This window comes from Chiroxiphia lanceolata, chromosome 6 (genome assembly GCF_009829145.1).
Source record: "Chiroxiphia lanceolata isolate bChiLan1 chromosome 6, bChiLan1.pri, whole genome shotgun sequence".
Lineage (NCBI taxonomy): Eukaryota > Metazoa > Chordata > Aves > Passeriformes > Pipridae > Chiroxiphia > Chiroxiphia lanceolata.
In genome coordinates, this window is record NC_045642.1 from 24,698,308 (window position 1) to 24,726,109 (window position 27,802).

General features: G+C 45.5%; 2 protein-coding genes across 11 annotated transcripts in view; one reads left to right on the plus strand and one right to left on the minus strand.

Annotated features, from left to right (window-relative positions):
• Window positions 1–5,241: 5,241 nt before the first annotated feature.
• Window positions 5,242–26,757, plus strand: ACP2 (acid phosphatase 2, lysosomal). 3 transcript variants are annotated; one of them, XR_004357807.1, is made up of 12 exons: window positions 5,242–5,365; window positions 5,451–5,546; window positions 5,619–5,705; window positions 8,007–8,159; window positions 8,494–8,592; window positions 8,755–8,844; window positions 11,121–11,253; window positions 11,329–11,417; window positions 12,015–12,121; window positions 12,341–12,516; window positions 21,460–22,011; window positions 22,577–26,754. XR_004357807.1 is itself a non-coding variant. In XM_032692194.1 (11 exons), exons 1-11 carry the CDS (start codon window positions 5,270–5,272, stop codon window positions 21,495–21,497), a joined length of 1,164 nt encoding a protein of 387 aa, XP_032548085.1. In that variant the 5' UTR covers window positions 5,242–5,269; the 3' UTR covers window positions 21,498–26,757. The 3 variants fall into 3 exon arrangements, 2 of the variants coding, with proteins under 2 accessions (XP_032548085.1, XP_032548084.1); XM_032692194.1 differs by having other exon boundaries at window positions 21,460–26,757; XM_032692193.1 differs by lacking the exons at window positions 21,460–22,011; window positions 22,577–26,754 and adding an exon at window positions 12,599–14,505.
• DDB2 (damage specific DNA binding protein 2) overlaps window positions 14,851–27,802 on the minus strand; it is a 50,874-nt gene continuing 37,922 nt past the window's right edge. For all 8 annotated transcript variants that reach the window (XM_032692181.1, XM_032692180.1, XM_032692183.1 and 5 more), the window contains 9 exons: window positions 24,893–25,023; window positions 23,618–23,809; window positions 20,770–20,936; window positions 19,583–19,682; window positions 18,248–18,425; window positions 17,460–17,605; window positions 17,048–17,212; window positions 16,684–16,729; window positions 14,851–16,050 (listed from right to left, as the gene is read on the minus strand). In XM_032692181.1, the coding sequence (XP_032548072.1) occupies window positions 15,800–16,050; window positions 16,684–16,729; window positions 17,048–17,212; window positions 17,460–17,605; window positions 18,248–18,425; window positions 19,583–19,682; window positions 20,770–20,936; window positions 23,618–23,809; window positions 24,893–25,023 (1,376 nt within the window). In that variant the 3' untranslated portion in view covers window positions 14,851–15,799. The remainder of the gene's footprint in view (window positions 16,051–16,683; window positions 16,730–17,047; window positions 17,213–17,459; window positions 17,606–18,247; window positions 18,426–19,582; window positions 19,683–20,769; window positions 20,937–23,617; window positions 23,810–24,892; window positions 25,024–27,802) is intronic.

Sequence of the window (27,802 nt, forward strand, 5' to 3'; positions counted from 1 at the left end):
GAAATTTTACGAGTATATTTGCCAATATTTTTTTAAAACCTTAAAACAAACTGCAAAGCCTTACATTCCAGGAGACACCTACTCTCTTGTCAGTCATGTGCTTCAGCAATCAGTCTGATACTCACCTAACATCTTTTCTTTACATCTTGGAGGGGTTTCTATGAGTACACAATACAACCTGACTCTGCAGCATGGCTTTTAAATTGCTTCAATTCTTACATCCCACGAGGTAGTTCTCCTGCTTAATCCTACAGACATTAGTTTTGGCCTGTTCAAAACAAGAATTAGATTTCTCATGCTCTAATGTTTTCTGTTAATTTCTTCAGCAACTTCCCACTAAAACATTTATCTGTTCCCCTTATTAAACCTACTGGGAAGATCTGCTCTCCTCTACTAGCCTTTGTCCTCCCCAAATAAGACACTTAAAAGCTTGACAGTGTATACTTCAAAATTATATACGAAATTATACTGAAATTGAGTATATCACCTTCATATTTTATTTTTGACATTCAAATTTTGCCTTACAGGAAATACGGTTTTGAGATCTCCAGATCTAAAAGTACAAGCTGCAATAGCTCTAGGGATGTCTCCTTTTTAGTGAGGACGCATGAAAGGAATTTGTATATGCTCCAAAAATGGAAAAAAGGTATTTTGTCCTGAGCAGGAAGTCACAGAAGAAAAACAATACAGCAGTGTCAAAGTAAGCCATCGTACCATTTTTAATTGATAAATTTTTAAGGCCTGACTGAACATGGACAGCCTCTTTTAACAATATTATACACATCTCTCAAACCCAAAGTAACTACAATACAGCTTTTACCTGCAGTAATCACAGTCAAAATGGTAAGTCAAATGCTGTACTTGTATATTAGTAGAAATATGATCTAATGACCAAGTTCAACCTGTCGGCAGCCTAAATACAGACCTATACCTGTCAGCAGGAAGCACTCCTCTAATTTCCTCCTAAGATTAAGTTCTTTCCCACCAAGACAATTTCCACAGCCAAGAGAATGTAATTCTGCCTTCCTAAATTATTAGGCTGTAAGGAAAACAAGGTATCTTACCTCACTGCAGACCGGCAGAACATTTTCCCCCAGTGAAACAAGACATCTTTGTATAGAGTCATAAAATGGTTTGGGTTGGAATGGGCCTTAAAAATCATCTAGGTTCAACCCCCCTGCCATAGGCAGGGACATCTATGACAGGCTTCACCTCAATTGTGGAAGACTGATGTTTCTCCAAGACTGTCAGGTGTGTCAATCTTATTACTGGTGGGGGAGGGAAAGGAGGGAGTCTGACAATCAATCTGATAAGCTTTCCTATTCAACATGCAAAGACCCACGCATCTGCAACAATGAGACTTTCACAGCAGCTGCTTCCACAGCAGAAAGCAGGATCACCCTTCAATGCATCTAAGACAAAGCACATACTCTTCCTTAGGCAGATGAGCAGAAGGGATCACAACTTCTGAAAAACAGCAACAGTTAAAGATCTTAAATTCTAAACTTCAAATTTTAAAACCTGTCAATCTTGATAGCCATACAATCACAAATGAGATCTAATTATAAGAGATATGACTTCTGAGCTCTAAGACCACTCAATCAAGCATTTAACAACAACAAAACATCAATCCTTCTGTTTACCACAGAGCAAGTGCATGGTTGCGAGGAATAATCCAAGAGAAAGGAAGAGAAAGTCATAGCAATCAAATGCACTTTAACACACTGGAAACATGACTCTTCCTGCAGGTGTGAGACAGGGATTGAGACGGGGATAAGGCAGCAAAAATGCTCTGCACTTGTAGGGCTGCATGGCCTGTCCCACACACCCTCTGTCTGCCTCCCTCCTGCACAGCCAGCTGGTAAGGGAAACATGCTGACATGGCACAAGGAGCTGCAGCAGCAGTAACTGGAAACAGCCGACAACGGTAACCCCAAGGCACGCTGCCAGGACACACTAATTCTGTGATAAAGTTTCCTGTCTCTATTTTTTTAGATTAGGCAATTTATATATATATATATATATATATATAGTCCCTGCTATGGTACTTCTCCCTGCATCCTTTCACAATATGAGTAGTTGCAAGTTTCCTCTGGCAGCTACAGAACCTCCAAGCATCTCTGCAATGACCCATGTTCTGTCCTGCCTGAGGCTGGTTTGGGTTTATTTCCCCCATCTTTTATTTGGTGAGGCAGAAGAAGGTTGTTCAATACTTTTACCCCTGCTTTTCTCCTGCAAAAGGAGATGCATGAGCACAAGCACGTATGAGAAAGAGGTATCACTGCAAGTGCTCTCAGAAGGGGTCACACCAGGAAGCCACAGAGCCAGCCTGCCCTCAGAAGTCTTGCAGCAGCAGTATCTTCTGGTGAACGTGCCACAGGTGTGATAGCAGAGCAGCGCAGCCAGGCCAAACTCCATTTGGTCCCGGCACAATGTGTACCGTATCCAATGCCCTCTTTCCATAGCCCAAATGAAAGAAGGGTTGACCTCAGCAACACTTGGCTGAAGTTTTCAAATAGTTTTTGTTTCTATAACTAAAAGGTAAAACACGTTTTTCTGTTTCTACTCCAGCAAGGGGGTTATGGCTTGATTAAGACTCACATAATTGAAAAATCAAGACCACCACTCACTAAAAGAAGAAAAAACAACTTTTCCTTCTGTTTGTCCTCAGGTATGGACTTCTTTCTGACACCTAGGGAACAGCAGATACTCCACATACCTTGGAACAAGCAGCAGATCTGAGAGGACTCTTCCCTACAGACAAACATAACCTGCAGTCATAGCCAGAAACTGTCTGACACACAGTGATCCAAATGGTTAGTCAGAAATGTGACTCAGTGTCAGAGACTCCCTTTAAAAAGCCTTGCAAGGGAAGGGCCCAGATGTCCCTTTAGGAAAAAGAGGGGAAAGAAGTTTCAAGACACAGAACCTTTCTCTTTCACCAGTAATCCAAGGTCTGCTTCCAGCCAATACCTGTCTTGACATATCTGTGGACCTTAGCACCCTGAACGTCAGTGAAATGGCACAATGAAGAGTAAATCAGCAGCGTAAGCAAGGCTACCTTTTAACAGCACCGTGCAAACTGACAGCCGTCCAGACAAGTTTATGTCCTAGAAAACTCGCGATCTGGGTTGACAGGATGCAACAGGTGAACGAGACAGAGAAACGGAGAGCTGAGCGGAGGAAAGCTAACAAGTTACCACAAAGCAAGTAAACATCTGACAGCACGTCCGGAGACGACACAGTAACAGCACAAGAAATTGACACCTCTCCCCAGACGCCTCCGACCTCCTCAGCAGAGGGTCCCTCTTCGACGGCGCGACCGCGCAGCTCCCGCCAGCACAGACCGCGCACGACGGCAGGGGAAGCGCTGCGGACCCACACCGAGAGACCGACCCCTTCCCTCCCGCCCGCGGGGCTCGCTCGGGGGCCGCCGCCAGCCCGGCCCGCACCCCGCCAGGCCCCGGGCGGCTCGACAGGACGGGCCGCCGCTGTCCCCCTTCCTTCCAGCACCTTCCACCGCCGCCCGGCCCGGGCCGACCCGCCCGACAGCGCGACGCGGGCGGGCGGCGCTGCGAGCCGGCTCCGGGTCCCGGGGAACGCTGCGGCTGCTCGGGCCGGCGCAGGCCGCGGGGCGGGACAGCGCAGCCCCGTCCGCCGCCGTGACCCTCGGACACGCGGGGCGGCCCCGCGGGCGGTGAGGAGGCGGCGCCGTCGCCGCCCCCGCGGCCAGAGCTGGCGCGATGAGTTACCGGCGCGGGCCGCGGCTCCGGGCGATGCGCGACCGCCGCCACCCCCCCGTGGCGCAGGTGCCCGAACCGCGGGTGGGAGGGGCGGCTCGGCTCGGCCCGACCCGGCCCGGCGTTGTTCCCTGCGTTGTTCCCGGCTCTGTTCCCGGCGCCGCGGCGGAGCTGCCGTGATGTCACGCGGGCCTGGGTCACGTGCAGGCTCCGCCCGCCCCGCTCCGCCCCGCGGGTCCGGCGGGACGCGAAGGCTCCGCGTCCCCGGCGCGGTCCCAGCGCCGCAGAGTTACCGCCGCCTGGAGCCCCGTGCGCGGCGCTCATCGCCTTCGGCTCAGCCCGGAGGAGCGGAGCGAAACCACCGCCACCAGCAGCAGAACAATCACAAAGCAGGTGCCGCAGGAACTGCGCGCACTCTCCCTCCGCGGAGAACCCTTTCTTTCCAGCACCCGCCACGAACCTCCTCACTGCGGAGGTATCGGCAAAAAATCCAAAAACGCGGGTTCATGCTCTCCTAGAGATACGAAATAGAATTGGTTTAAATTAACCAAGCATTCGAGCATGTGCAAATTAAACACGTTATTCTGTCCAGCTGAACTTCATGTATTGCAACAAGCTTGCCCTGACATAACCCCTGTGCTTCATGAACGATTTGGCACCTGTAAGACCTTACACACAACTTCTAATGCTGCAAACTACAGAAAGTTTTAAGCAAATAAACACGTACAAAAGAGCTGGGTTTTGACCCATTGCGTTTCATGACTCCAAGATTTCTTTGCAATCGCGAGACCTATGTTCCTTTTTTTAAAAAAAGAGAAAGCTGAGAACCCCACTACTAGGTGGAGAGGAGCACTAAATATCACTAAATTCGCTTAACCGCCTATGATTTCCCCCTCTATTTACTCGGCACCTACTGGATCCTCGGCCAACGATCCAGCGGATGGACACTCGGCAGCAGAGGCCGGATTTCATCTCACACTCGTGTAATTCCACCAAGCTTCGTAAGAAACTACCAAAACAGGGCAAAACCCGCCAACCCTGGGCAGCCTCTTTGCCAAGAGCCAGGAGCAGCAGCAGGTTTCCACTTCCACAGACAGGCATCCTCAGGCTGACTCGAGGGCACTTTCCCTACTCCTGCTCACGAGGAGTTTACCCAGAAGCGCACAGACGGTTGTCAGAACACCGTGAAACCCTTGTGTCCTAAAGCAAAGCCGCGGCGCAGGAAGGAAAGCAGCGCTTTATTCGCGGAGCCGCGGCGCTTCACCCTCGCTCCCTACCCGCTCCTACCGAGCGCCTCCGCGGCTGCAGCCCGGGACACAGCCTCCGCAGGGCCGACAGCAAAGGTCGACGCCGCCACGGCGGCGGGCCCAGCACGGCTCCTCCGCGGGCCGAGCGGGGCCGTCCCGTCCCGGGATCCTCCTCCTGGGGGCGGGACCGGCGCGGGAGCCGGCCGGGGCTGTGCACTGGAAAATCGCGTCCGCGCGGGCCCGCGGTCCGCGGTGCTGGGTTCCGGGCGGTGTGCGAGCGCCATGGCGGCCGCGCGGGGCGGCGCTGTCCTGCTGCTCTTGGCGCTGTGCCTGCGGCCGCCGCCCGCCCGCGCCCGCAGCCTCCGCTTCGTGACGCTGGTGAGGGGGACGGGGGGCGGCGGGGGGCGGCCGGGCCTGGCCGGGGTGACCGGGCCGGGCCGCGGTGACGCGGTGCCGCCCGCAGGTGTACCGGCACGGAGACCGCTCGCCCATCAAGGCCTTCCCGCGGGACCCGTTCCAGGAGAGCGCCTGGCCCCAGGGATTCGGGCAGCTCACGCAGGTGCGAGCGGGTCGGGGCGGCCGGAGTCGGGCCGGGGGCCGGGCCCGCCGGTAACGCCCGGTGTCGTTGCAGGTGGGGATGCGGCAGCAGTGGGAGTTGGGCCAGGCCCTGCGGCGGCGCTACCGCGGCTTCCTCAGCGACACGTACCGGCGGCAGGAGGTCAGTGTCGGCCCGGGGCTGGGGGGCAGCGGCGCTCTCGGCCGCCCCAAGGTGCGGGTGGCTTCTTTGGGAAGGGAAACGCCAGCGCTGGGCCGCCTCTCCAAGTATTTTCGTTCCTTAGCCCGTTCCCACCGCAGGAGGAAGAAGAAGAGGGGCCCGAACGCAGGCTCTGTGCTGAGCCTGGCCGCGGGGCGCGGGTCGGCCGTGTCTCAGCGCTGCCTTCGCTGCGGGAGCGAAGGCAAATCCGGCCAGAGCAAATCCAGGAGCTGCAGCACCGCTGGGAGACTGATAGAACCGCCTTCTCTGAAGTCCAGGAAACAAAACAGCAGTGCTGTGTTGTAGCTGGTACTTGTTTCTCACTCGAGATTTTGAGACTTTTTTTGTCACAGTAGCTGACAAGAATGCAGCCCGTGTTGGTCCTGCCCTCCCCAGTGCACTTCAGGTACAACTTCACCAGTCTGTACATATAAGCAGTAGTTACTGACCAGAAATGACCCTGTCATTTGCTTCCACCTGTAAGGTATTGACAGCTTCAGTCCCCTAAAGCCATTCATTTCTCTCTCTGTCACCAAATGTTGGCACACTTTATAATAGTTGAGAAACTGCTACGTTTCTTTGGAAAAAAGTTACAGAGCCCTTGTGGAACTGTGTGCTGAGCACAGAGGAAAATGTGAAATATCAAAAAAAGCAAGGAAATAGAACCAACAACCCTCAAGTACCCCTGCTGGTACTAAGAATCCCCATACAATTTTCTGTCTTTGTTTCTTCCCTTATAGGTGTCCCCAGTAAGAACCCAGCTTGACATAGTTCAGATTACATCCCTTCTTTGACATTTGCTTCATCAACAAAACTTCCAGCATTGGCTGAAACACAGATCCTTTAACCTTTCTCAATAGTTCCTTTCCAAACATACTTCACTCTTACACAGCTTTTGCGAGTTGAAGCTGTTTTTGTTCTCTTGCTTGAGAAGGAAAAACAAACCAAGGCGTGTGCAAACAAAAGCTGTTCTGCTAACCAAGCCTGAACTCCTGCTTGAGTTGAGCAACCTCCCATGTAAGAAGTGTTGCCTCTGGGTGACACCATATGACCGTTTGTCACCTGACTCAGCGACAAGCTGGAGCCCTGGCAGAAGGTGCTGAAGAAAGCATGTACACCCAGGGCTTAATTGTTTCTTTTATGACACTTCAAGAATTAGATCCTTATCTTTTAAAATATTACCGTTCTATTTCTTCAGAATTTACCAAGGATGAAAGCAAACCCATCTAATGACTACAGTATCATTTTTTTCAAGCCACAGTTAAGAGGTAAAAGTGGGTAGAAATTGATGTTGGAGAAAACACAAGTGTTTTTTTTTTCTTGTGACTGTTAAGTTCTGAGATACGTTTCACATGAGAGATATTACACATATTTTTTCTTGTGAGTGTATATTTTTTTTTTCTTATGTTTCTCCTAACATTTAAAAAGAATCCTTATCTTTACATTGTATTTGATTCTTTGGGCTTTCTATTCTTGTTTCAGATTCAACATGCTATTTTCTAGGACATTCTTTTATGATTTCCTGTTGTTCCTCTTGTTTTATCGCTGGTTTCTCTCCAGTCTCCCCTTAACTGTTTTCAGTACACAGATACCAGAATACTAAAGTTTTGCCATTTTGACCTTCTGAACATTGCTTTATTTTTCTCATTTCTCTTTTTTCTGGCTCAGATCTCTCTCTTCTGAGCTCTGGAATGATAGGTCTTGGCCCATTAATCCCAAGAGCCTACAATGATCAGATAAAATCCCAGCTCTCCCTTTTCTTTCTTCCTTTCCTAGTCAGATCACTCGTCTTTGTTTCTGAGACAGAAAAACTGAGGTTGGAGAAGCCGTTTTTTCTTCATGGGCACAGCTGGTCATTCCTAGAACCGAGAACTGAATGCAGGGGCTTGCCCCAGCCCTGCTCTGTAAATATAGTGCGTTTCCTATTCTGTACCATTGTTATATGCATCTCTATCTTGCTCTTCTCTGACTCTTCCTCATAGTCACACTCCTTTCTATCTGTAACCTCTGCACAGTGCACCTGGCTATCCCACTAATCCAGACCAGACCGCTCCAGTATTACACACCAAAGTGTCTTTGTGTCTGTCCCTTACAGTTTCATACAGGCTGACATCAGCAGACTTGGTCACTTCAACTCCTTTTATCCTGTTGTCCTTGAGCAGCTGCAGGGCACTTGGCAATGTTCCTCGGCGAGTGTATGGTCCTGTGCCTGAGCATTGCCACCTACAGTAGCATTACTAATGGTGCGTGTCCCTGTCCTTGCAGATCTTCATCCGCAGCACAGACTATGATCGGACGCTGATGAGTGCAGAGGCCAATCTGGCAGGCCTCTATCCCCCAGAGGGACAACAGATGTTCAACCCTAACATCTCCTGGCAGCCTATCCCTGTGCACACAGTGCCCGAGTCTGAGGAAAGGGTAAGTTCATCTCAAAGACATGTATTGAGTATTGAAGTAGTGTAGTCTCCGAAAATATTTGCTACAACCTTGATTCAGATTGTCTTGAATCTCTCCTGGGACCTACCTTGCAGAGGTTTTTCTGTTCTCAGAACAAGATGAGAATTCAGGGGCTGTGTTCACTTAACAGGTGCAACACTCCAGCAGACCACAGACTGGAGTATGCCAGCAGGAAGTACTGAGGCTGTTTACAGATGCACCTGCTAGTCAGGGGTTTGTTACAATTGCACGTGTTGACTGCAAATTCTGTATTTCTGTTCTCGGCGACCTGGCTGCTCTTGTTGTCTCTGCCCAGCTACTGAAGTTCCCTTTGACCCCCTGTCCACGGTATGAACAGCTACAGACTGAAACACGGCATTCAGCAGAATACATAAATAAGACCAAAGAGAATTGGGTAAGTGATTGTTTGCATGAGATAAGGTGGTCTTAGGCTTGTAGTTAAAGTATTATCACGTCTATATAATCAGAGCTCTGAGAAAAGGGTAGAGATACCAGTGCATGTAATACAGCATGAGATTAGAAAATTGAAGGTCTTTCTCTCTTCTCAAACCTACAGCAATTCCTGAAGATGGTGGCAAATGAAACTGGGATCCGGGATATCTCGCTCGAGAGTGTATGGAGTGTGTATGACACACTGTTCTGTGAAGTAAGTTTGGCCATCATCTTACAGCCACTGGAATTTGGTCTTTAGAATTCACTGGATTTGGTAGACAGTATTTTGCAAAATCCCATGAAACAACTTTTCACTCTACAGTTAGAAGTAATCCTCTAATTTCAGAGTAGTAACAGTTCCCACTCACTAGAGGCATGTGTCAAGAATGACTTGTTTTTGCACCTTATAACCTCCCAGTCTGTAGCTTATATCATGTCAGGAGTCAGAAAAAGTCCCACCTGCTCTTGAAAGTCATTAGAAAGTGACTGCAATCTGAAATCTTTAGATCTCTCTGGACAAATCTGAGTCAAGTAAGGTAGAAATGAGATCTCTGCAAACTGAAGAAGTGTTAACTTCATGATTTAAATTGGGAGTTGAAATTAGGACTATTCCTGGTGCTACTTCTATCTCTCTGTCACTTTAAATCAATCAATTTTCTTTCTGCGCTTCTGTTAACGCCATCTCTAAAAGTAAATAATGCTCTTCTAGGTTAAGTGGGATTCACTCACATCTGGTTTTTGACCTTTATTATAAGGTCCCTTGTCAGAGAAAGACCGTAGAGACAAATGTTACTCTTTTACTATCTGGGGTGGTGCACCAAACTCTGTATTTGCATGTATTTTTGTTGAAAGTACATCTCATGAAGGCTTAAACAAAATCAAAACTTGGGTTAGCTGTTCTGTGATAATGCAAAGGTAAAGGTCCTGTATCCAGGAGACTTACAGTTGTTACACACAACTTTCTTTGTGTATAACTGTACAGCACGATGAAGTAAATTACAGACATCTTTCATGTCAAATTAGCAAATTAAAGAAGAAGCAGTAAACCCAAGCATTTTGACACTGTATCACAATAATTCCATGGAGGTGCAAGACTACTTCACTTGCTGGCAGTGTTATACAGTGGTATGTACTATTTTGGGGATGTCACAGATAAATCAGCATGGAATTGCACTTTGCTGTATAAAGTAGCAGCTTGGGTTGCTGCAAGCAAAGAATATTTCAGTCCAGAGCTGCACTGCACTATGTGAATTTGCCCTTTGTGTCACAAACCCAGTCTCCTGTCTTGTAACAATCACAGTGAATCAACTTTTGTTGGTAACAAAAAAATCCTTTGGTCAGAGAGATCAAGAATGTAAAATCTTCAAGAGTCACTTAGTGAGCTTGCAAATGGCCTGAAAGGCCAGCTGAAAACCACTATCATCCCCAAGAACTTGGAGAATAGCTCACTGTCCCAAAACAAAACCAGAATGTTTTTAAGGAAGAGGAATTTCACTCTCAGAACTATACTCTCAGGCTGATCAGTCTCTTCAGCTGCTTTGGTTTTCATCCTTTTTTCTAAGTCATGCAAACAGTGCCCTGAAGAGAAGGATTGTTTTTCTCACCTGAGCCAGTAGATTAATTCTGGCAGGAGACAATAAAAAAGTCCAAGAAATTGCTGAACTTACCAGCTATTTATTTTCTTTGTAAATTAATGAAGAACTAACTAAATATCTGAGTTGCTAATGGGAATTTCTCTGAACCGCTCAGACAGAATGGGCCCTTAAGGATATTCAGTCTCATCTTCTGGCAGTCTAATGGGATATGTAACAGAAAATTGTTCCAAGCAGTGTTGGGAAACCACAACTGCTGTTTGTCTGCCATTATAACTAATCCTTTCTTGTAATGGATTGGCTGCAAAGCAAGTTCTTCTCTTGCTTCCCAGTTTTCTGGCTTCTGGGGTTTGAGTACAGGGCTTTGTCAGTGGTGCATCCCATTGTTACGGCCACAGAGCACTTCCTAACTTTCTCCAGTGCCCTTCAGTGGCCCACACAGCCTTCAAGGAAACTGTACTGCAGGTACACCAGAAACTCCAAGTTTGTGTTCACTCACTTATCTTTTTTTTTTTTTTTCCTCTTTGACCACATGCCATCTGCAGGGCAGAATCAGCCACATGTAAAGTTAATGCCCTAAGATTATGGTTTCAGTGTTACAACATAACCCTGCACTCCAGTTGTGCTTTCACAGAAATATAGCTCCTAGATTGTAAACTTTATGCTTCTCATTATTAGTTTCTAAAACAACATTAAAACCCACATATATCCTTTGTATGCAGTACAGCAGTGTGAGGTCAGAAGCATAAATAGGAAAGTGGCATATTGCATATTTAAGAGTATAGGAAATCTGTAGCTGTATGGGCAGGGCTCCAGACACCCTCCCACTCTTCTGAGTAATGTGCAATCTGTGCTACCTGCAGCTGAGTATTCTGTTGTATTCTGTTTCTCTTTCTAGCAAGCCCACAAAATGGATTTGCCTGTATGGGTGACACCAGATGTCATGATGCAGTTGAAGCAACTAAAAGACTTTGGTTTTGAATTTCTGTTTGGGATCCACAATCGGGAAGAAAAAGCTCGTCTGCAAGGCGGTGAGTGCACCAGGGCGGGAGCCTCATGCTGCTCTGTCTGGGTTTTGCCTCTTACCAGCTGTTCTCTTTCCTCAGGGGTCCTGCTGGATCACATAAGGAGAAACTTAACCAAAGCAGCAAATGTTTCTGCCCATCAGAACCTGAAACTACTTGCCTATTCAGCAGTAAGTCTGAGCTAGGTGCTAGTTTATAGCCATCTCCTCGTGCTCCACAGGGGATTGGGGCTTGGTGATAGTTTTAACCCTTTCTAGCTTCTCTACAGCCTATGCAGTGCTCAGGACATGCATCTTTGCCTCTGGCTGGGTGGGAGGTGCAGTGTCTGGCATCATTCTTCTGGGACCCCTGATGAAAACTCCCAATGTGTGCTTTGTTCCTTTTAGCTCAGGCTCACGAATGAGACTGGCAGACTTTGGGGAACCACTGCTGTATTTACTTAGTAGATGGGTAGATTCTAGAGTGATGTTTCAGAAACATAGATACAGTCATCTCCCCTTTCCAGCAGCCTACTGCCTGGAAAGCCAAACATCTCTCCCAAACTGCTCTCTAGAGATTAATTCTTAAAAAACAATGCAGGATAGATACGGCTGTGTTTCACTTCCTCCCCTCCCCCCTCCATCACAGATCATTGTTCTAGCAGTACAGTTCCTCTCCCTTTCTCCAAATGGAAGTTACAAAGGTGACGTCCCTTCAGCTGGTACGGTCTGAGCTGCCCTGCCACACCCATAAGGATGACTGATTTGGTTTTTTTCCCTCTTTCTCAGCATGACAGCACACTTGTGGCACTGCAGATGGCTCTAGATGTCTACAACAAGATCCAAGCACCATACGCCTCATGTCATTTATTTGAACTGTACCAAGAGGATGATGGGTGAGGGCTGCAGTAAAGACGTCTGCTCTGATTTCACCTCAAGAGTTAGATACCTAGGCCAGGCTCCACCCTAGGGGCATGCAGTCTTGCTCCTAGTGGCAGACTCTCACGAGGAAAACTTATGAAAGGAAAGGGTGTGCACACTGAGTTTTTGGGAAGGGATGACTTAAGCTAGAGAAAAAAAAGATGAAAACACATCTTCTTGTGTTTTGTTTTCAGTAACTTCTCCGTGGAGATGTTTTACCGGAATGAGAGTGGGAAGGAACCTTTCCCTCTGACAATCCCTGGCTGTGAGCATAAATGCCCACTGCAAAGATTCTTGCAACTCACAGATCCTGTTGTTCCCCAGGACTGGGAGCAAGAATGCAAGGTAGCCAGCAGCATCCATGACACAGGTGAGCCCAGGCTGGACCAGAGTGTGGCAGAAGGGGAAAGCTTGGACAATACCATGCTGACCACTTGTTTTCTCCCTTGCAGAACTGTTTGTGGGTTTGGCTGTGTGTGGATCCATTCTCCTTCTCCTTATAATCCTCCTCTTGACTGTACTCTTTCGCATACAGTCTCAGCCCCCCGGCTACCGGCATGTTTCCAATGAGGGAGAAGAGCAGGCCTGACAGTTGCTTCAGCTCCTTCCCAGGCAGTAGCAGGGAGCTGTGTTGCCCCTAAGAATGATTGGGCACCTTCACTTACTGAGCTGCCTTCTATTTTGGCCTTTGCTTCCCAGAACAAAGCTGGACTTGATTTTTGGATGCTTTCTAAAGGTGACATCCCAGAGAAAAAGGACTAAGCTGCTCTAGTAGAAGTAACACCTTAATTTTGAAGCCAGTATACGGTGTGGTGCCCCTGGTCCTCATACAGCTTACCTAGTCTGGGTAACAACATGGCCAGTTCAAGTTTTCGTCCTTTCAACTGATTGTAAATGTTACCACTCATCATGACTCTGGCAAAGAAGCTTCGGCCTCCAGCAGCTGCCACATCCAGCTGCATTTCTTTTCAGTGTCAACCTGTTTCGAGTGCTTTTCCCTCACACCATAAGGCTGCTGATGGTGGGAAGGCTGGGCTTGGAGCTGAGGGCACAGCTCACCAGCGATGCACCAAGATTCATCTCCTGTCCATGCAGAGGGAACTGCTGCAGATGATGGGAGACAGTGGAAGTGTTTCTTGAGGTTGCTGCCAAGTGGCTGCTGCCAAGTAGTTGCTGTTGGCAGCTGGTCTTTTTTTCCCTTCTCACCCTGTGGCTCAAGAGAGGACTGGCCTGAAATCAGGGCAAGATTGAAAACCTGGCAGTAGTTCCTAGGATTCAGCTCAGAGTAGAACCATAGAACCCAAAGCTCGTAAGAGCAATTCCTGCAACCATAGCAAACCCACGCTCCATTTCTTGAGCAGTGTTGGCTCTAGAAAGGAAAGTCCCCATAGATAGGAAAGCTAGATTCTCTCTACAGATCCAAAGTTTGAATTTTACTTCCCACCTCTGAACTTCAAGTAAGTTCGGGCTTGAGTAAGTCCAACTCAAGTGAGTATCCAGTACTGCAGGCAGTCCAGATTTCAGCCCAAGGAATATGCTTCATTAGCAGAATGTTTTTATGCTGCAATTAAGAGATGTAGCAGAGCTGTTTACCTAAGACGATTAAATGCCGAGTTCTGTAGTTTTTCTTCCTGTCTTCCCTACTGGATGGACAACAATCAATCAAAAAACCGCCATTAAGGATCAGAGTTGGCAGGTGACTGTATTCCTTTAATTGCCACACTTCAGCATTTTGTCCAAAGTGTGATTCCTTCTCTCCTGGCTGGCCTTTCAGTGACTGCAGCTGCTGCAGGGACCTTCACGCCAAGTGTTCACTACCTGCCTTGTCGCTTTTGGCAAAAAATGAGACTGCAGCGGGCACCAGAAGCACAGGCTCTTCACATGGTGATGCTGCACATTCACTTCCCACTTTTACTTCCCCTTCTGGTGCAGTTCCCTTCCCCTCTTGGCAGCAGAAGCCAGTTCTTAGGTTACAGACATTTCCTTTTCTTGCCCTAAGGAGTACCATGGGGACTTTTCCCCACACCATAATCAGCATCTGCCACCATGGGAACTGTAAATCAGCAGAAGTAGCTTGCTGTTCTCAGCATCTTCCTCACCTTTTTGTCCGCTGAAGATATAAACTAGGTCTCCTGCACAGCAAGACAGTCATTAAAAAAAAAAAGCTCCTGCCTGTGAGAACAGGCACAAGAAGGGGGTAATAGAAAGTGCATTGCAGAGGACCAGACCTGTTATTTTTAAAGGCACCAAATTTTGCACACACAAAGGAAACGTTTCTATGATTTAGACATTTTGACTGTGAATGATTTCCTGTAATTGTTCCAATACATTTCATTATTAAAATCAAATTCGTGCTGAACTCTACTCGTCATCTTCTCTTACAGTTCATGGGGCTAGCACCAGTGTGCTCAGTGTTGGAAAACAGGCAGAACTTACTGCAGCATATCCTCTCCCAAAGGAATTCCCTGTTTCACAATCCCACATATAGCCCAGGGAGAATCGAGATAAGCTATTTTTGACTGCAGCAGCTATGCAAAGATAGAGCTGATAATGCATCCTGCCCTACTTGAAGGGGTCCATTTCAGACCCAGTACTATGACTGGTACTTCCACCACTGTTCTAGGTCTCGCAGCCCTCTTGCAGAAAGGTCTCAAACTTCTTCTCCCCTACAAATGCAGTTCAGCAGAATACTCAAGGCAGCCACTCTGTATCAAAGAATTTTAGTTTAATACAAAACTTTATTAATACTGCAAAACTATAAAAGTGAACATGGAGAATCTGCGCAGGCCTGGAGCCCATCCCATCCATCAACCTCTGGGACAGCAGCAAGGCCCTGGGCAGCCTTGTAAACAAATCAGAAAAAGCAAAACTTTAGACTTTAACAACAGTCTTGAGATTTGGCTCTAAGCAGGGGTGTTTGGAAGAAATTCCTCATTTTTGCTTTATAACACTTTTATCCAACATTCTGAAGCACCTGGGTGAAAAAAATTGCCTAATCAGTGGCAAGAAAGAGCCCAGAACTCTGACAATAGAAACTACAGAATCAGTAGGCCCAGCTCCATACTACCCTTGCATCCCATGAGGCAGGTAGACACCTCTGGCATCATCATGTTCTTTGTGGTCCAGTTAAATAGCTGCAAGCACAGAACAGGCTAAGCCTGAGGTCTTGACAAACATTTTCCAAGAAGCTTGCATATGGTGTTTCCTAGGCTACCTGAGCTATCCATCACCTCAGCCTTGTAAACATTCTACCTTTTCAGGATGTTAAATCCTGGTAGCAAATGGTTTCTCAACTCATTTGGACTAGAACAGGCTAGGGACCCTACCATGAGCTTCTCTAAAGCAGACTACAGGAAATGGTAACCTCTGACAAGTGATGACAAGCAGATATGGCAGATTGGAAGCAGTAACTTCAGCAGGATTTGAGAACATCTTTGAAGTTTTCCTAGTGCCTCAGAAAATAAGTGGTAACTCCATTTGCAGGAGGAACCAAGTACTGACACAACTTTCTAGAAGGGGAAGCCAAGAGGATGAGGGAACCAAGATCAGATCCAGGGAGGAGGAACAAAATCTAATGCCCTGTACAGCTTATACTGCCCATTGGCAACAACTGAGTTTGTACCCTGGGATTCAGAAAGGATCCAAATACTAAATCACTTCTCTAGATCCTTCCCTTTTCGCTTTCTTCCCTTGGATTTAGAATCATTGTTTTTAGTTCTCATCTCGTCCAGCTCCCAAGACAATAACTTAGCTTTGAGTTTGCTTGTGCCAGGGTTTGCCTGCCTCTGCCCTCCACGTCTGGATGAATTCCAGCTTCCAATCCCCTGTTCTGTCATGGCTTTCAAAAGATGTTCTTGCTTCTTGGCCACCATCTCCTCCCGGCTCCAAATCAGAATATTAAAGCCTGAGAAGAAAAATTAAACACTGTACATCAGAAATTCTACATCAAACACAATACCTTAGGCTATGTCACTTAAAAGTCAGAAATTCAAAGGGCTTTGTCTGTTCTAAGGTATTTCCAAGATACAGAGAATGCAAAAATAGTTACTACAGATACTATTTTCACACAGCCATAGAAATCCCATCTAACTAAGAAATAGAAGTAATTTCTAATCTCATCTGTCCCATACAGCCTGCAAAAACCAGTAATCTCGGCTCTGCAGCCTAGGAAATGAGATAAATTAAATTAAGGGAAACCCTAGCAGAAAAAGGCTTTCCCCCCTCCATTGTTTTCTTCTACTGTTTCATGGCCGGCAGGTGGCAGCGGCTCCCTGCTGCCAGGAGGCTTCCCGCTCCTCTGGACTTGATATTCTCATGAATGTTTCACAGGAGATGACCTGTTTTCCAAGTGCAAAGGTGTAAGACTGAAAAGAAAGTCTTAATCTATTTTACAGATGTAGGAATTTATAGAGGACTACTGGCAAGTGGGATTTGGGAAACCCCCTCTTACAACTTGCTTTAGTACAGAGTAACAAGTCAGCCCTTTTCTGGGACTGGAATCCACCCATGCTTAGTACCCTGATTTCTCTTTACTTACCCGTGCCAGAAGCCAGAGTGTCTCCCATAGGGTTAAATTTATTGAGCTGAAAATGAAAACACAATCACAGTCTGTAAGAGCATCACTGCTTATGTAACAGTCATAAGAGCACCACAGCTTATATAACAGCAACAAACCATCTGGAAAACCCAGTGTTCCCTAGGAGCATCACAAAACCCCCATAGATGATCATGGACTAGCCCTGCTTGAATCAGCAGCTTTAGCTGGCAGCCATATCCCATGACAGCATGAGTCTATCACAAGTAAAGAGGATATTATTCTAGTCACTAACCCATACCTCCTTCCCAGAGATACAGCAGTGTTCAGTACACAGTCACCCTTCTAGCTGCAGTGCTCAACTCACCGAGATGATACCACAAGCATTTGGATCGTGGAGCTGACAAACCATCTCTCCGGTGTTTCCATCGAATACATCAACAGTTCGTAGCTCATCCATTGTGTACTCTGGGAACTTGGGGTCTGGGTAGCGACCTACGACAATGAGGTCATAGCGAGGATGCCATGTTGCCTAGTCATAGAGCAGAGCGATGCAGAGTTTAGAGAAAGGGATAGAGCTCAGTACTGACACCAGACAACTGACACTGAGCAACACTGTGTACATCCCACCCACAGCTTGAGGAACAGTGCTCCACTGGAAGGTGCAGCAGTGTAAATATCCACCCACAAATGTAGCGTCTTGACCAGCAATCAGGCCATTTCTGATTTACAGCTGGCTGCTAGTACTAAGCGTGATGCTCCTCTGAGACTTAACTCACCTTAATAGGTGTGAGGTGCTGAAAATGCCTATGTGGATGTGGAATCAGATGCTGTGGCTTGGTCCAGTCTGAAGATGAGTAAACCCTGATTTCATTGCGCTGGTCTGTGCTCAGAAGCTTTGCACCATCTGTTGGGCTGAAGTAAGCTAGGAGAGGGGACAGCAAGGCAAATTAAAGATCACAATGCTGTGACTGATATGAAACGGAAAAGTCACATTTCTCTGATTGAAAAGCCATTGCTACTTCTTTAATAGGGATTTGAATATGGCTGTGTGTCTCAACAAACAAGGCTTTACCTGTCTCAAACAAACTCAAGGCTCTTACATGAAGTAAGCTGAAACCTACAGTGCGGAGTTACCTAGGAAGAATTATTAGTCTCATTTCAGAATCACAGGAGACATTGCGAAGAAAGGAACACACTCATCCAAATGAAAAGGCAGTGGAATAATGAGACAGTCATCTGCAGTTTGGACTTCCATGAACTGGTAAATTTGCACCCAAGAAACAGAGTCCTATGCTCTGCTTTTGTCAAAGGACTGCTCCAATAAATTCAGTTTCCTAATCTCAGCCACTGCTGATGCTTCCAAGGTACAGCGCCACAGTTTGTATGTCAAGTCTTAAGAACATACTGCAGCTGCCCTATCCACCTCCCTGCCTCTGGCCACACGTTCCCAATGCCCTCCTCCCAATGGAATCTGAGTAAAACCTCACACTGCCACCACAATAAAACCTGAGCTGAGTGGACTCTCTGCAGATATCCATGCAATTAAATCCTTATCTCAACTTACCTGCATTGACAGGTTTCTCATGAGGAAGCACATGAAGAAAGCTCATTTTGTTTTTGATGTTTCTGAGGTCCCAGATTTTGACTGTCTGATCCACAGATGCTGTGGCCAACAGCCACTCGCATCGGGAGTTAAACTCTACATGAGTCACTTTCTTCCTGTGCAATTTCAGCTTCCAAATCTGCAGCAAACAGAAAATCATAAAGAAAAAAAATGACCAAGGTCTGGAGTAAAGAAATGGAATAATCTACTACTACAGGGTAAAGAGGTCTCACATTTACAGAGTAACTGAACTTTTAAAATACACCAAGAGTTTGTTCACTGGAAACAAAAAAGGAAAACAATGACCTTGGGAAATAACTGTTTAATTCTAGGAGAACTGTGATCCACCAATCTATTACAGATGTGAAAAAGGAGGATGTAATCCCTGGTTCATGGAAGGAGGTGAGAGGAGATATAATTGGCTTCTAGAAACATATCAGCAAAGAAACATGAGTGTAGGTCAAATTAAAAACAACAAATAAATATAAACTGGCCATGAATAAATTTCTATCCAAAGCCAGAAGATTATTTTTAATCAAAAGGCTGAAGCTGACCCATCCTCCCTAGAATAATAGGTATCTCCCAAGTGCAAAAAAGATTGTCACATTCTTTCAGAAAAAAAAAAAAAAGGAAAGTAAGCAACTAACCTTGAATAACAACAAAGAATTTGGAGCACTTCTGACTCTGCCCGCTAATTTACACAACTGCCTTGTGGCAAACTCTTACAGATGTTACCCTTACAGGCAGGAGACATGGCAATGCCAGTGTGGCAGTACAGCAGGCTCTTGAAGCAGGGTCCACTCCAACTATTCTCTCCTATGTGTCTGCACTGCTTCAGTCTTGTCTCTGCCTGCCCTCTTGTGTCTAACGGCAGGAATGCGATTTCCATCCCTAAGTTCACTGCGTTACGGCTGTGTGCCTACTCCTAGGTCATGGAAGGATGTACATCAAAGCAGTATCTCTCAAATGACTCCCATCAGTGCACTAAGTTTCTGGAAATGTGAAGGTTGTTGGCAGAGGGTGCTCACATTTTCACATTACCCTATAATTACTCTGGCCAGTAGCAAATATGGTAAGGAAGGGATAGCACATGACACAGTCCCTGTTTGGGACTCACACTCAACAATGTGAAAATGTCTAATGGATGGCAGAAGTGGAGGACTTCGCACTACCCAGACAATGGGTGGACTCATCTCCTGATCTGCAAGGCACTTGCTCCTCTTTTTGGGGTCCCTGTAGTGTAGGAAAGCACATGAAGATTCCCATAGAGATGATGCTGCATGGAGCCATACAAACCTCTTCACCAGAAGTGCTGAGCAGGACCACGTTGCCCACATTATCACCTGTCACCACTGCACGGCAGCTTGCAGAAACATCCACACTGCAGTACCAGCAACTAGAGGGAAAGACACAAAATCAGTGCTCCTCCCACAGGAAAGTGAAGGTAGTGGAGCTCTGGTTCACATCTCATCCCTGACAAGGGAGACTGCAACAGACTGTAACTGCAATCTCCTGCCCGATGGTGTGGGCCTGAGTATCAGAAGGACGGCTTATCAGCAATGCTTTCTGTTGGTGACTGAAAATGAAATAACTTCCTAGGCATTTTCAAAGTCCTCACTAGATGGAATGTAACATATTGGGACAGTGAAACATAATAGAGGCTGAAGAGCCACTTGGTGCCTGCACGTGAACATACCTTGGGAAAGATCAGAACACCCTTGGGACAACAACAAATGTGCAGAAACAGCTTTAAAATTACATTTTCCACAAAACACTGAAGCAGCAGTAAAAACAAAAGCTTTGTACTGAAAAGTTGCACCTCAAACTATCTCAGCTTCGTGCTCTAGGAAACAAAACTTAATAGAAACTTATCTGATAAAGACAAAGGTCTTAACCCCAGCTCTGCTGGGAGGGGAAGGGCAGTGAGAATAAAGCTGGGATCCTTTGGGCACTTGTTGTGAAAACTTTACTTGTAAGATAAATTATTCTAAGAATTCAAGGCCATGGAAATGAACATTGTGAGCCTGAAGTCTCCAGAAGCCACAGGGTAAACTCAATAACCTGAAAGATGGCACAGGAATGTTTTGTGGCTTTCCTATGCTACCTGAGCTGCTACAGACAAAACAGACCAGTGGCAACAATGAAGAGGAGGAAGTTACCCTGCTCTTCTCACCTCACATTTTATAAAGTGAAAAGCTATCAATATCTGCAAGATACAAGATGGCATCACCAGAAAGCAACACCAGAAGATGCAGGCAGCACGCTCAGCTACCGTAAAAGTGTAAGTGCCCTGTGCTGCCTTGCCCGTCACCACCCTGCAGTGCTAGGTCAGGATCAGGACTGTCTCCAAGCTTCCCCCTGGGACTAATTCATACCAAAAGTCTCCTAACACTGGCAAAGATGAAGATGTTAGAGACCTGAAGAAGTAGTGCAGCATTAACCCCAAGGAACAGAGATTCAACCTTGCAGTGCCCTCTTCTCACCAAACATTATGGTGCTCATGGCCACAGTCCGGGGCACGAGAGATCACCTGCACCGCTCTGCTCTCAAGGTCCTGCAGACTTAGGGTGCCATCACCTGATGCCACATAAAGCTTCACTGCCTCATAAGGACTGAACTTGATGTCTCCAAGAGAATCTCCAGCCCCTTTCTGAAATACACACAAAGCCAAGAGGCATCAAGGTTAGAGTGGAAGACAAAATCTTAATACAAGTCACCTCCTGGAACACACTGCCAGTTTCCCTAGGCATAAGCACTGCTTTCAGGCAGAGAAGATAGATAAGAACTTTTTTTCTAACCTGTTTCCAATCTGGTTACATACATTCTGAGCCTTTTAAGTTCACCCTCACCACACTGCACTGCAAACCTCATTAGCAGCTGCTTCTGTTATGGAGATAGGACTAATCTGCAGGGAACCACCTGGCTCAAACCAGGCTTAGGAGATCACAAGCAAAACCAGCACCATCCCATGCATAAACCACAAAAAATCTCATGACAGTGCAGCCCCAAGCTTTTCTTAGAGAGACTTCATCACTAGTTACCCACAGGCTGTATCTGGTCTTTCTCAAGGTACCAACAGGCAGGATGAGACTGTTGCATAGAGAAATCTTACTGCTAACCCCGTGGCACAGGAATCTTGTGTTATGTCATATTGTTATGTTGTTTTCCCCCAGCCTGTCTGCTGAGGAAACTTGGAAACCCTACGCAATGACAGAGAAGAAGACCAGTACCTGGGATTCCCCAAACTCTTTGATACTCAAGTGCACTCCATCTGCTGCTCAAAGAAAAACTACTTAAGGTCTTACTGTAAATACTAGATTTCAAGAAGCCAATGAAGATTAAAAAAAGGCCCACCCATAGAGCCTGCCTGTCCTCACAGCAGTGGAAGGAGGATGGCATGCCCTTTCAAATCCAGGCATCATCACTGTGACAGGCATCCCACTGGGATCCTTGTGTCCCAGGACCCAGTTTATCTCTCCTTGCTCACCTGGCCAGTCATCCCAGCACTACCTGGGTTCACTTTCTGCGCTATTACAAGGTTGCAGGTGAACAGCCAATTTGGAAAACAACCGTAAAAGCTGCCACCCGGAAAGAATCAAGTGGGGAAAAGTAATGCAGAAGCTAATCCAAATTCTCTCACTTACCTTTAAGCACTGAATGGAAGTAACTAATTGGAGAGTTGAGGCTTCCTCATGAGTCCACAGAAAAAGCAACAGTCTGAGAAGGTAATTCTTAGAGCTGCCTCTAACAATTCATCTCCCCTTTTCACTCATTACTAAAGGAGCCCAGACTCTTAATTTTGGTATTTTGGATAAGCACCAAAAGCTAGGTGGAATGAATTGGTGTGATCCTTATGGCATGCACTGCTTGAAGTCAGTGGCATTAGTGGAGAAGCACGGAGAGAACTATGAATTGTCATGTAAAAACCATCTGACAACAAGCAGCACTGCTAGCAGGTGAAGAGGTTAGAAGGTCTGTAGAGCACTGAGTTTTGGGAAGTTTTAAGAACAGACAGCTGAGGAAAGCCACTGGCACCCTCACTCTCTCATGTACAACAGGAAGTAAGCAGAATCAAAGAGTCCCTCCCCTTCGGTGAAGAAAAGCTCTCTCCTACCCACTACCCCATTTCAGGGAAAAATAAAAAGAATGAGCCTCCCTGAAATTCAGAGGATAAAGACATGTATGTGGGGAAGAGGAAGCCCAGCTCTCACATATTCAAGACAAACATCTCTCTCTCTCTCTCTCTCTTTCTCTCTCTCGCTCTCTCTCTCTCTCTCTCTCTCCCTGTAGTGCTCCTGCCAGCAGGACACAGAGGCCCAAAGCATTACTGTGTTCTTACTCCCAGTCCTCGGTGCTGGTGAAGACCCGGACAGTATTGCCATTAAAATCCTGCAGGGTGGTAGTGCCGGCAACTGATGAAGTGTACAGCTGACTAGGGTTAAAAGGGTTAAACTTCATTCCTGTGATGGCCCCTCCAGCTCCCATCTACAAGGAAGGGGATGAACAAAAGAAAAATCCACTGAGTGATGGGGAAGGAGAAAAGTGTGTTCTGTAAGTCTGCATTCACTGCTATGTCTATAACAACAACAGTGAAACACACCACAGTCCTCTAAACAGGCAAAGATAACCATGTCTCCCACATGACGGCTGTCTAGACAGCAGCCCTCCTAGAGGACAAATATGCAACTCCTTCAGTCCCCAGGCAAGGTATTCCTTGCTGGCTTGCACTTCACTGTTTACAAAAAGAGAAATATTACTCTGGAATTACTGGAGGATAGATCTCTCAATGTATATTTATGTTAATTTAGAAAGGCAATAAAAGTTAAAAAGTCTTTGAGCCCCTGTTGGAATGGAAATGGCTGAAAAAAGCAACAAGGGGGTATGCCAGCTGTATAAACCATTCACTCTACCTTAGTTTCTCCCTTTAGATAAAGGCACTTTGTCTCTCCCCACTCAAAGATGTTTCTTCATCTAATACAATAAAAGGTGAGAAAGATCAAGACCTAAGGCAGACTGACCCTCTCTGCCTAGTCGTTTCTGGCATCCCTTTAAGACAACTGTTTTACCAGTTGCTGTATTATTTTTCCACTGAGCACACACCAAGTATTGCTTCATTATGAACTTAATCACCACGCCTCAGTTCTCCCCAGTGCTAGAAGAGTCTGGGACTTAGGAACAGATATGCTGTTGCATCTCAGTCCTGCCCTGTAACAGACTACTCTAAACCCAAGACCCTTATGTGCTTCTCACAACAGACCTTAGTTTTTATCTGCAGTATTTTGTGGTATTCCAGTTTTCCCTCCCACCCATTCCACACACACACAGGCTTACCCCCTTTATGAAGCACGTTTTAGTAAGTACTTCATAGTCCCAAAGGATGATGTCTCCACCTTTGGAACCGACAGCTACTGTACTGGGGTGTGTTGGATGCCATTCCAAGCATGTCACTCTCCTGTCAAAGGGACTTGCTGTTCGAAAGAGGCGATATGAGGCAAGAGAACGCAGAAAAGGCAACTGCAGACACTGTTAAAAAGGTAAAGAGAATTATGACTTTTGCAGGCATCCCTGAGATTCTCTGAATGACAAGTGCTAACAATTTCTAATTGTCATTAGTGTTAGTACGTTCACACAAAATTCTAAACATCTCTGTAAAATGAAGAGGATGAATGCTGAACCCGAGGGGAACAGCCTGTGACCACACAAATCCACATCAGCCACAGCACTTAGAAAGCAACAGAGAACTGAGAGATACCATATTTTAAATGATGTACAGGGTTAGGAGACTGTGGGCTGAGCTAAAATGCGGAGTAATTAACAAGGGAGAAGAACATGCCTCCACACCAGGAAAAGGCACTTATGATTATCTATGTCTTTACTGAGCATCTCAAAATGTTACATGTCATCCAGAGATACAATATTATGGTCCTCCATCCAATTTGTCTGCAGCTCAACTACACAGCATAGGGGTGAACAGAACACTTGAAATAGGGAATGAGAAACCATGACATATTGCATTGTTGTTCAGTTGAAAAACAGGTACTGCTTCGATGAGCTTGGCAATTTATCATTTGGACACTTAAAATACATAAATCATCAGGAAGATAAAGCTAGCCCAAGTGCCTCCCACCTACAGATGTTACAGAAAGAGTTAATTTTCAAATGAAAGGTGTACGGCTCTGGAAAACAGTAAAACATTATGGACTTGATGGACTACATCTGTGAAGAGGTAAAAATCAACACTAAACCTGACAAGATTAGCAAAGCAGAGTGGATACAAGAATAGTATGACAAAACAGTCAGAGCAGCACGCAAATGTACCACTGTGCAATTACTCAGCTGGTAAACTGGGCAAGTTTAAACATGATTCAAGGAAGCACTGAATTAACAGAGGATAAAATGTAGATGACAGGGCTGGGTCAACCAGAAGGGAAAGCCATCTCATCTCTTGCATTTTACACAACTAAGAAACATAAGAGTGCATCAGACTTGGAGCCACAAACTGTATAGGAGGAGAACTTTAAGCCCCTTTAAGTTTTCCTGCTTGTGTTGAAGGTTTTTTTATGTAGGGAGTTATGTCCAACAGGTCATGAAGGAGACACTCCTCACCTGCCTGAGTGGTGCCCGAATGGAGCCTCCCAGCATGTTCTGGTAGACATAATGAACAATGCTGCGCTGCTGCTCCAGCTGATGGGAAAGGACTCTCTTGTTTCTCACAACAGACCCACCTCCGCTCCAACCTGCCAGATTGGAAAAGAGTAAAACTTGGTGATAGGCAACTCATTCACTTAACAGTATGGGAAGACATCTGCATTTGCTGCTATATCCATGAAAAGCTTCAGCCACAGGATAAAAGCCTCTAAATAGTTCTTATATTTCTTAAGGTACAGCAGCTTCTGCAACTATGGAGTCCAGTGGTTCCCATAGACTGCCAGAGCTTTGTGTATGCTTCCTCTTGTTAAACCTTCCTTCTCTTTGCCATCAAGGACAACAGGAGAGCACTAAAGCAATACTACAGGTGGGTGGTGCATCTCTTGGACAGTGTACAATTTGAATGGTTCAAGACAAAGCAAAATGCTGCTACCCAAAACCCCAGCAACTTGTAAATATGCCATGGGAGGTGGTAAGCCCCTGCATCCAGCAAAAGAAAGGTCAGACGTGTGACCAGCAGAAACACCTGAAAATTCCCCAAGCATAGCACTGCGAGTTCCCACCCAGTTCCTGAAATGCCTGCTTGTGAATCAGAATTTTCGATCTGCCTGTGCTGGAGCCTGTACAGCCTGCCCACAGCACTGCGACTTTTGTTTTTGATAATAGACTTGCTGACGCCACATCGCCTGAAAACATTTCTGTTCAAAGTGATTTTTGCTGAGAGTACAGCTTGTTTCTACATTTTGTTCATGTTCCAAGTTTTTATCTTCAGGGACTTCTACGTAAAAACTAGATCTGTTCAGTCCCATGTCTGTGATCTACTCATCCCCACAGCGATGGTCTGTAACACCCCGGGGGATCCAGAAGTCAAATGCATTTCTTAAGAAACATAAATGCAATTTTCATTTAAGGATATTTATTAAAAAGAAAAAAACATAAGACTGAAAACACATGGATCATTCTATATGATCAGAACCTAAATGAAATCTTTCTTTAATGCAGTGGTGGAGCCCAGAAATGCACAGGTGTGAAACTGAACTTCTCTGTTCACATGCCAACATAGTGCCAACATTTGTCACACCTGCTGAAATACGTATAAAAGTATTTATATTCTAATTTATGTTTTTCACAGAAGAATTAGTATCCACAGTTCCTTCTTCAGAGATGACAGAAATTCAGGTATTTTTTCCAAATTCCGTTCTACAATGAAGGATAATTTGTTAAGAAATAAACTTCAGACCTTTTTAGAATCTGCTGGAAGAAATCCTTCAAAAAGGCTGTTCTAATTGCAAGAAACAAAAGCTGTCCTGTATGGCTCAGGAGAAAAAAATGGTTTTTTCAAACACATAAAAATTGGAACACAGAATTGAAAAGTTCAAATACAAAGGTCTTCATCTTTTTAAAAAAGGGTTAAGGGAAAAATATGACTGGTCTCATTTTTCTGAAGTACTAGCTACATCCAATTACCTCTGAATCTTACAGGAATGGCAGATGCTTACCAAATCTGAAAATCAGGCCATGAATTTACAATAAAATCATGTAGCTAAATTAACTACATAAGATGCTTTAACTATCCACAATTACATACAGAACTCCTTTCAAAGAGTATTTTGTCTCCACTGTTCACACTACTAACTGCTCCAAATTTGGACCTACAGACCACACAATGGAAATGTTTAAAATTGTAAAACCCCTGTATCTTTGACTGTTGAAATGCACTTCAGTATTTTCTGGTTCCTTAAAGCCAAAATTGTACAGAAAGTGTGTAGTATCTCCACACAAGGCAGTAGCCCCAGTGATCTTCTAAACCATTGATGGAATTACAGGTTTTCTGTGAAAAAGGAGGCTGAAGGGAGACTTTATCTCTCTCTACAACTACCTGAAAGGAGGTTGTAGCAAGGGAGGAGTCAGTCGCTTCTCCCAAGTAACAAGTGATAAGACAAAAAGAAAAGGCCTCTAGTTGCATTAGGGGAGGTGTAGACTGGACATTAGGAGAAATTTCTTCACTGAAGGGGTTGTCAAGCATTGGAACAGGCTGCCCAGGGAAGACGTTGAGTTACCATCCCTGGAGGTATTTAAAAGACATGTCAACATGGCACTTAATGACATGGTTTAGTGGTGGCAGTGCTGAGTTAACAGTTGGACTCGATGATCTTAAAGGTCTCTTCCAACCTAAATGTCTCTATGAAAAGTCCTTGCTGTAGGTAAAGCCTAGTCAACTTTCTTGATAATTCAAAGCACTAAACTTTCCAGTATGTTAGAAATTAATCACCTCTCCCCATTACATCAAAAATTTTTAGATTTTTTTACCTAAGTTACATAGTAAAGGAAAAAATTGCACATGATGACAAGTGATTAGTAGAAATTCTGTCCGTTCTACTCTAAACATAGAAGTAGAAAATATTCCTAGTTACTGTAGCAAAAGTTAAAATATGCAAAGATTCGGGAGAAAATGCCAGTTTAGATTGCATGCTGCAGAATACCAACCTTATGACTACTAAACTGCATTAGGAATTGCATGAGAGAAAAACGATGTGTTACCAAGACTGGTCTGTTCTACACTAAAGCAGACATCTGGTAATATAGGAATTCCACAAAACTTAACCACCCTCAAATGAGCTCAAATGACAGCATCTTCAGGGAGCACGCTTTCGCCAAGGGGTACAGGTCTCAAGAATTAAACATGCATGCATGCACACGAACTCACTACACAGAAAATTGGAGGATGCCCACCTATCACTTGAATATATAACACCATCTGAACACTCATGTCTGAACACATTTCTTGGCATTCTCCCTCTTTAATTAGTCAAAGCCTATCATTTGCAGTAAGTCTGGTAGAGAGAAAACAGTAAGGATCTGAGGAAA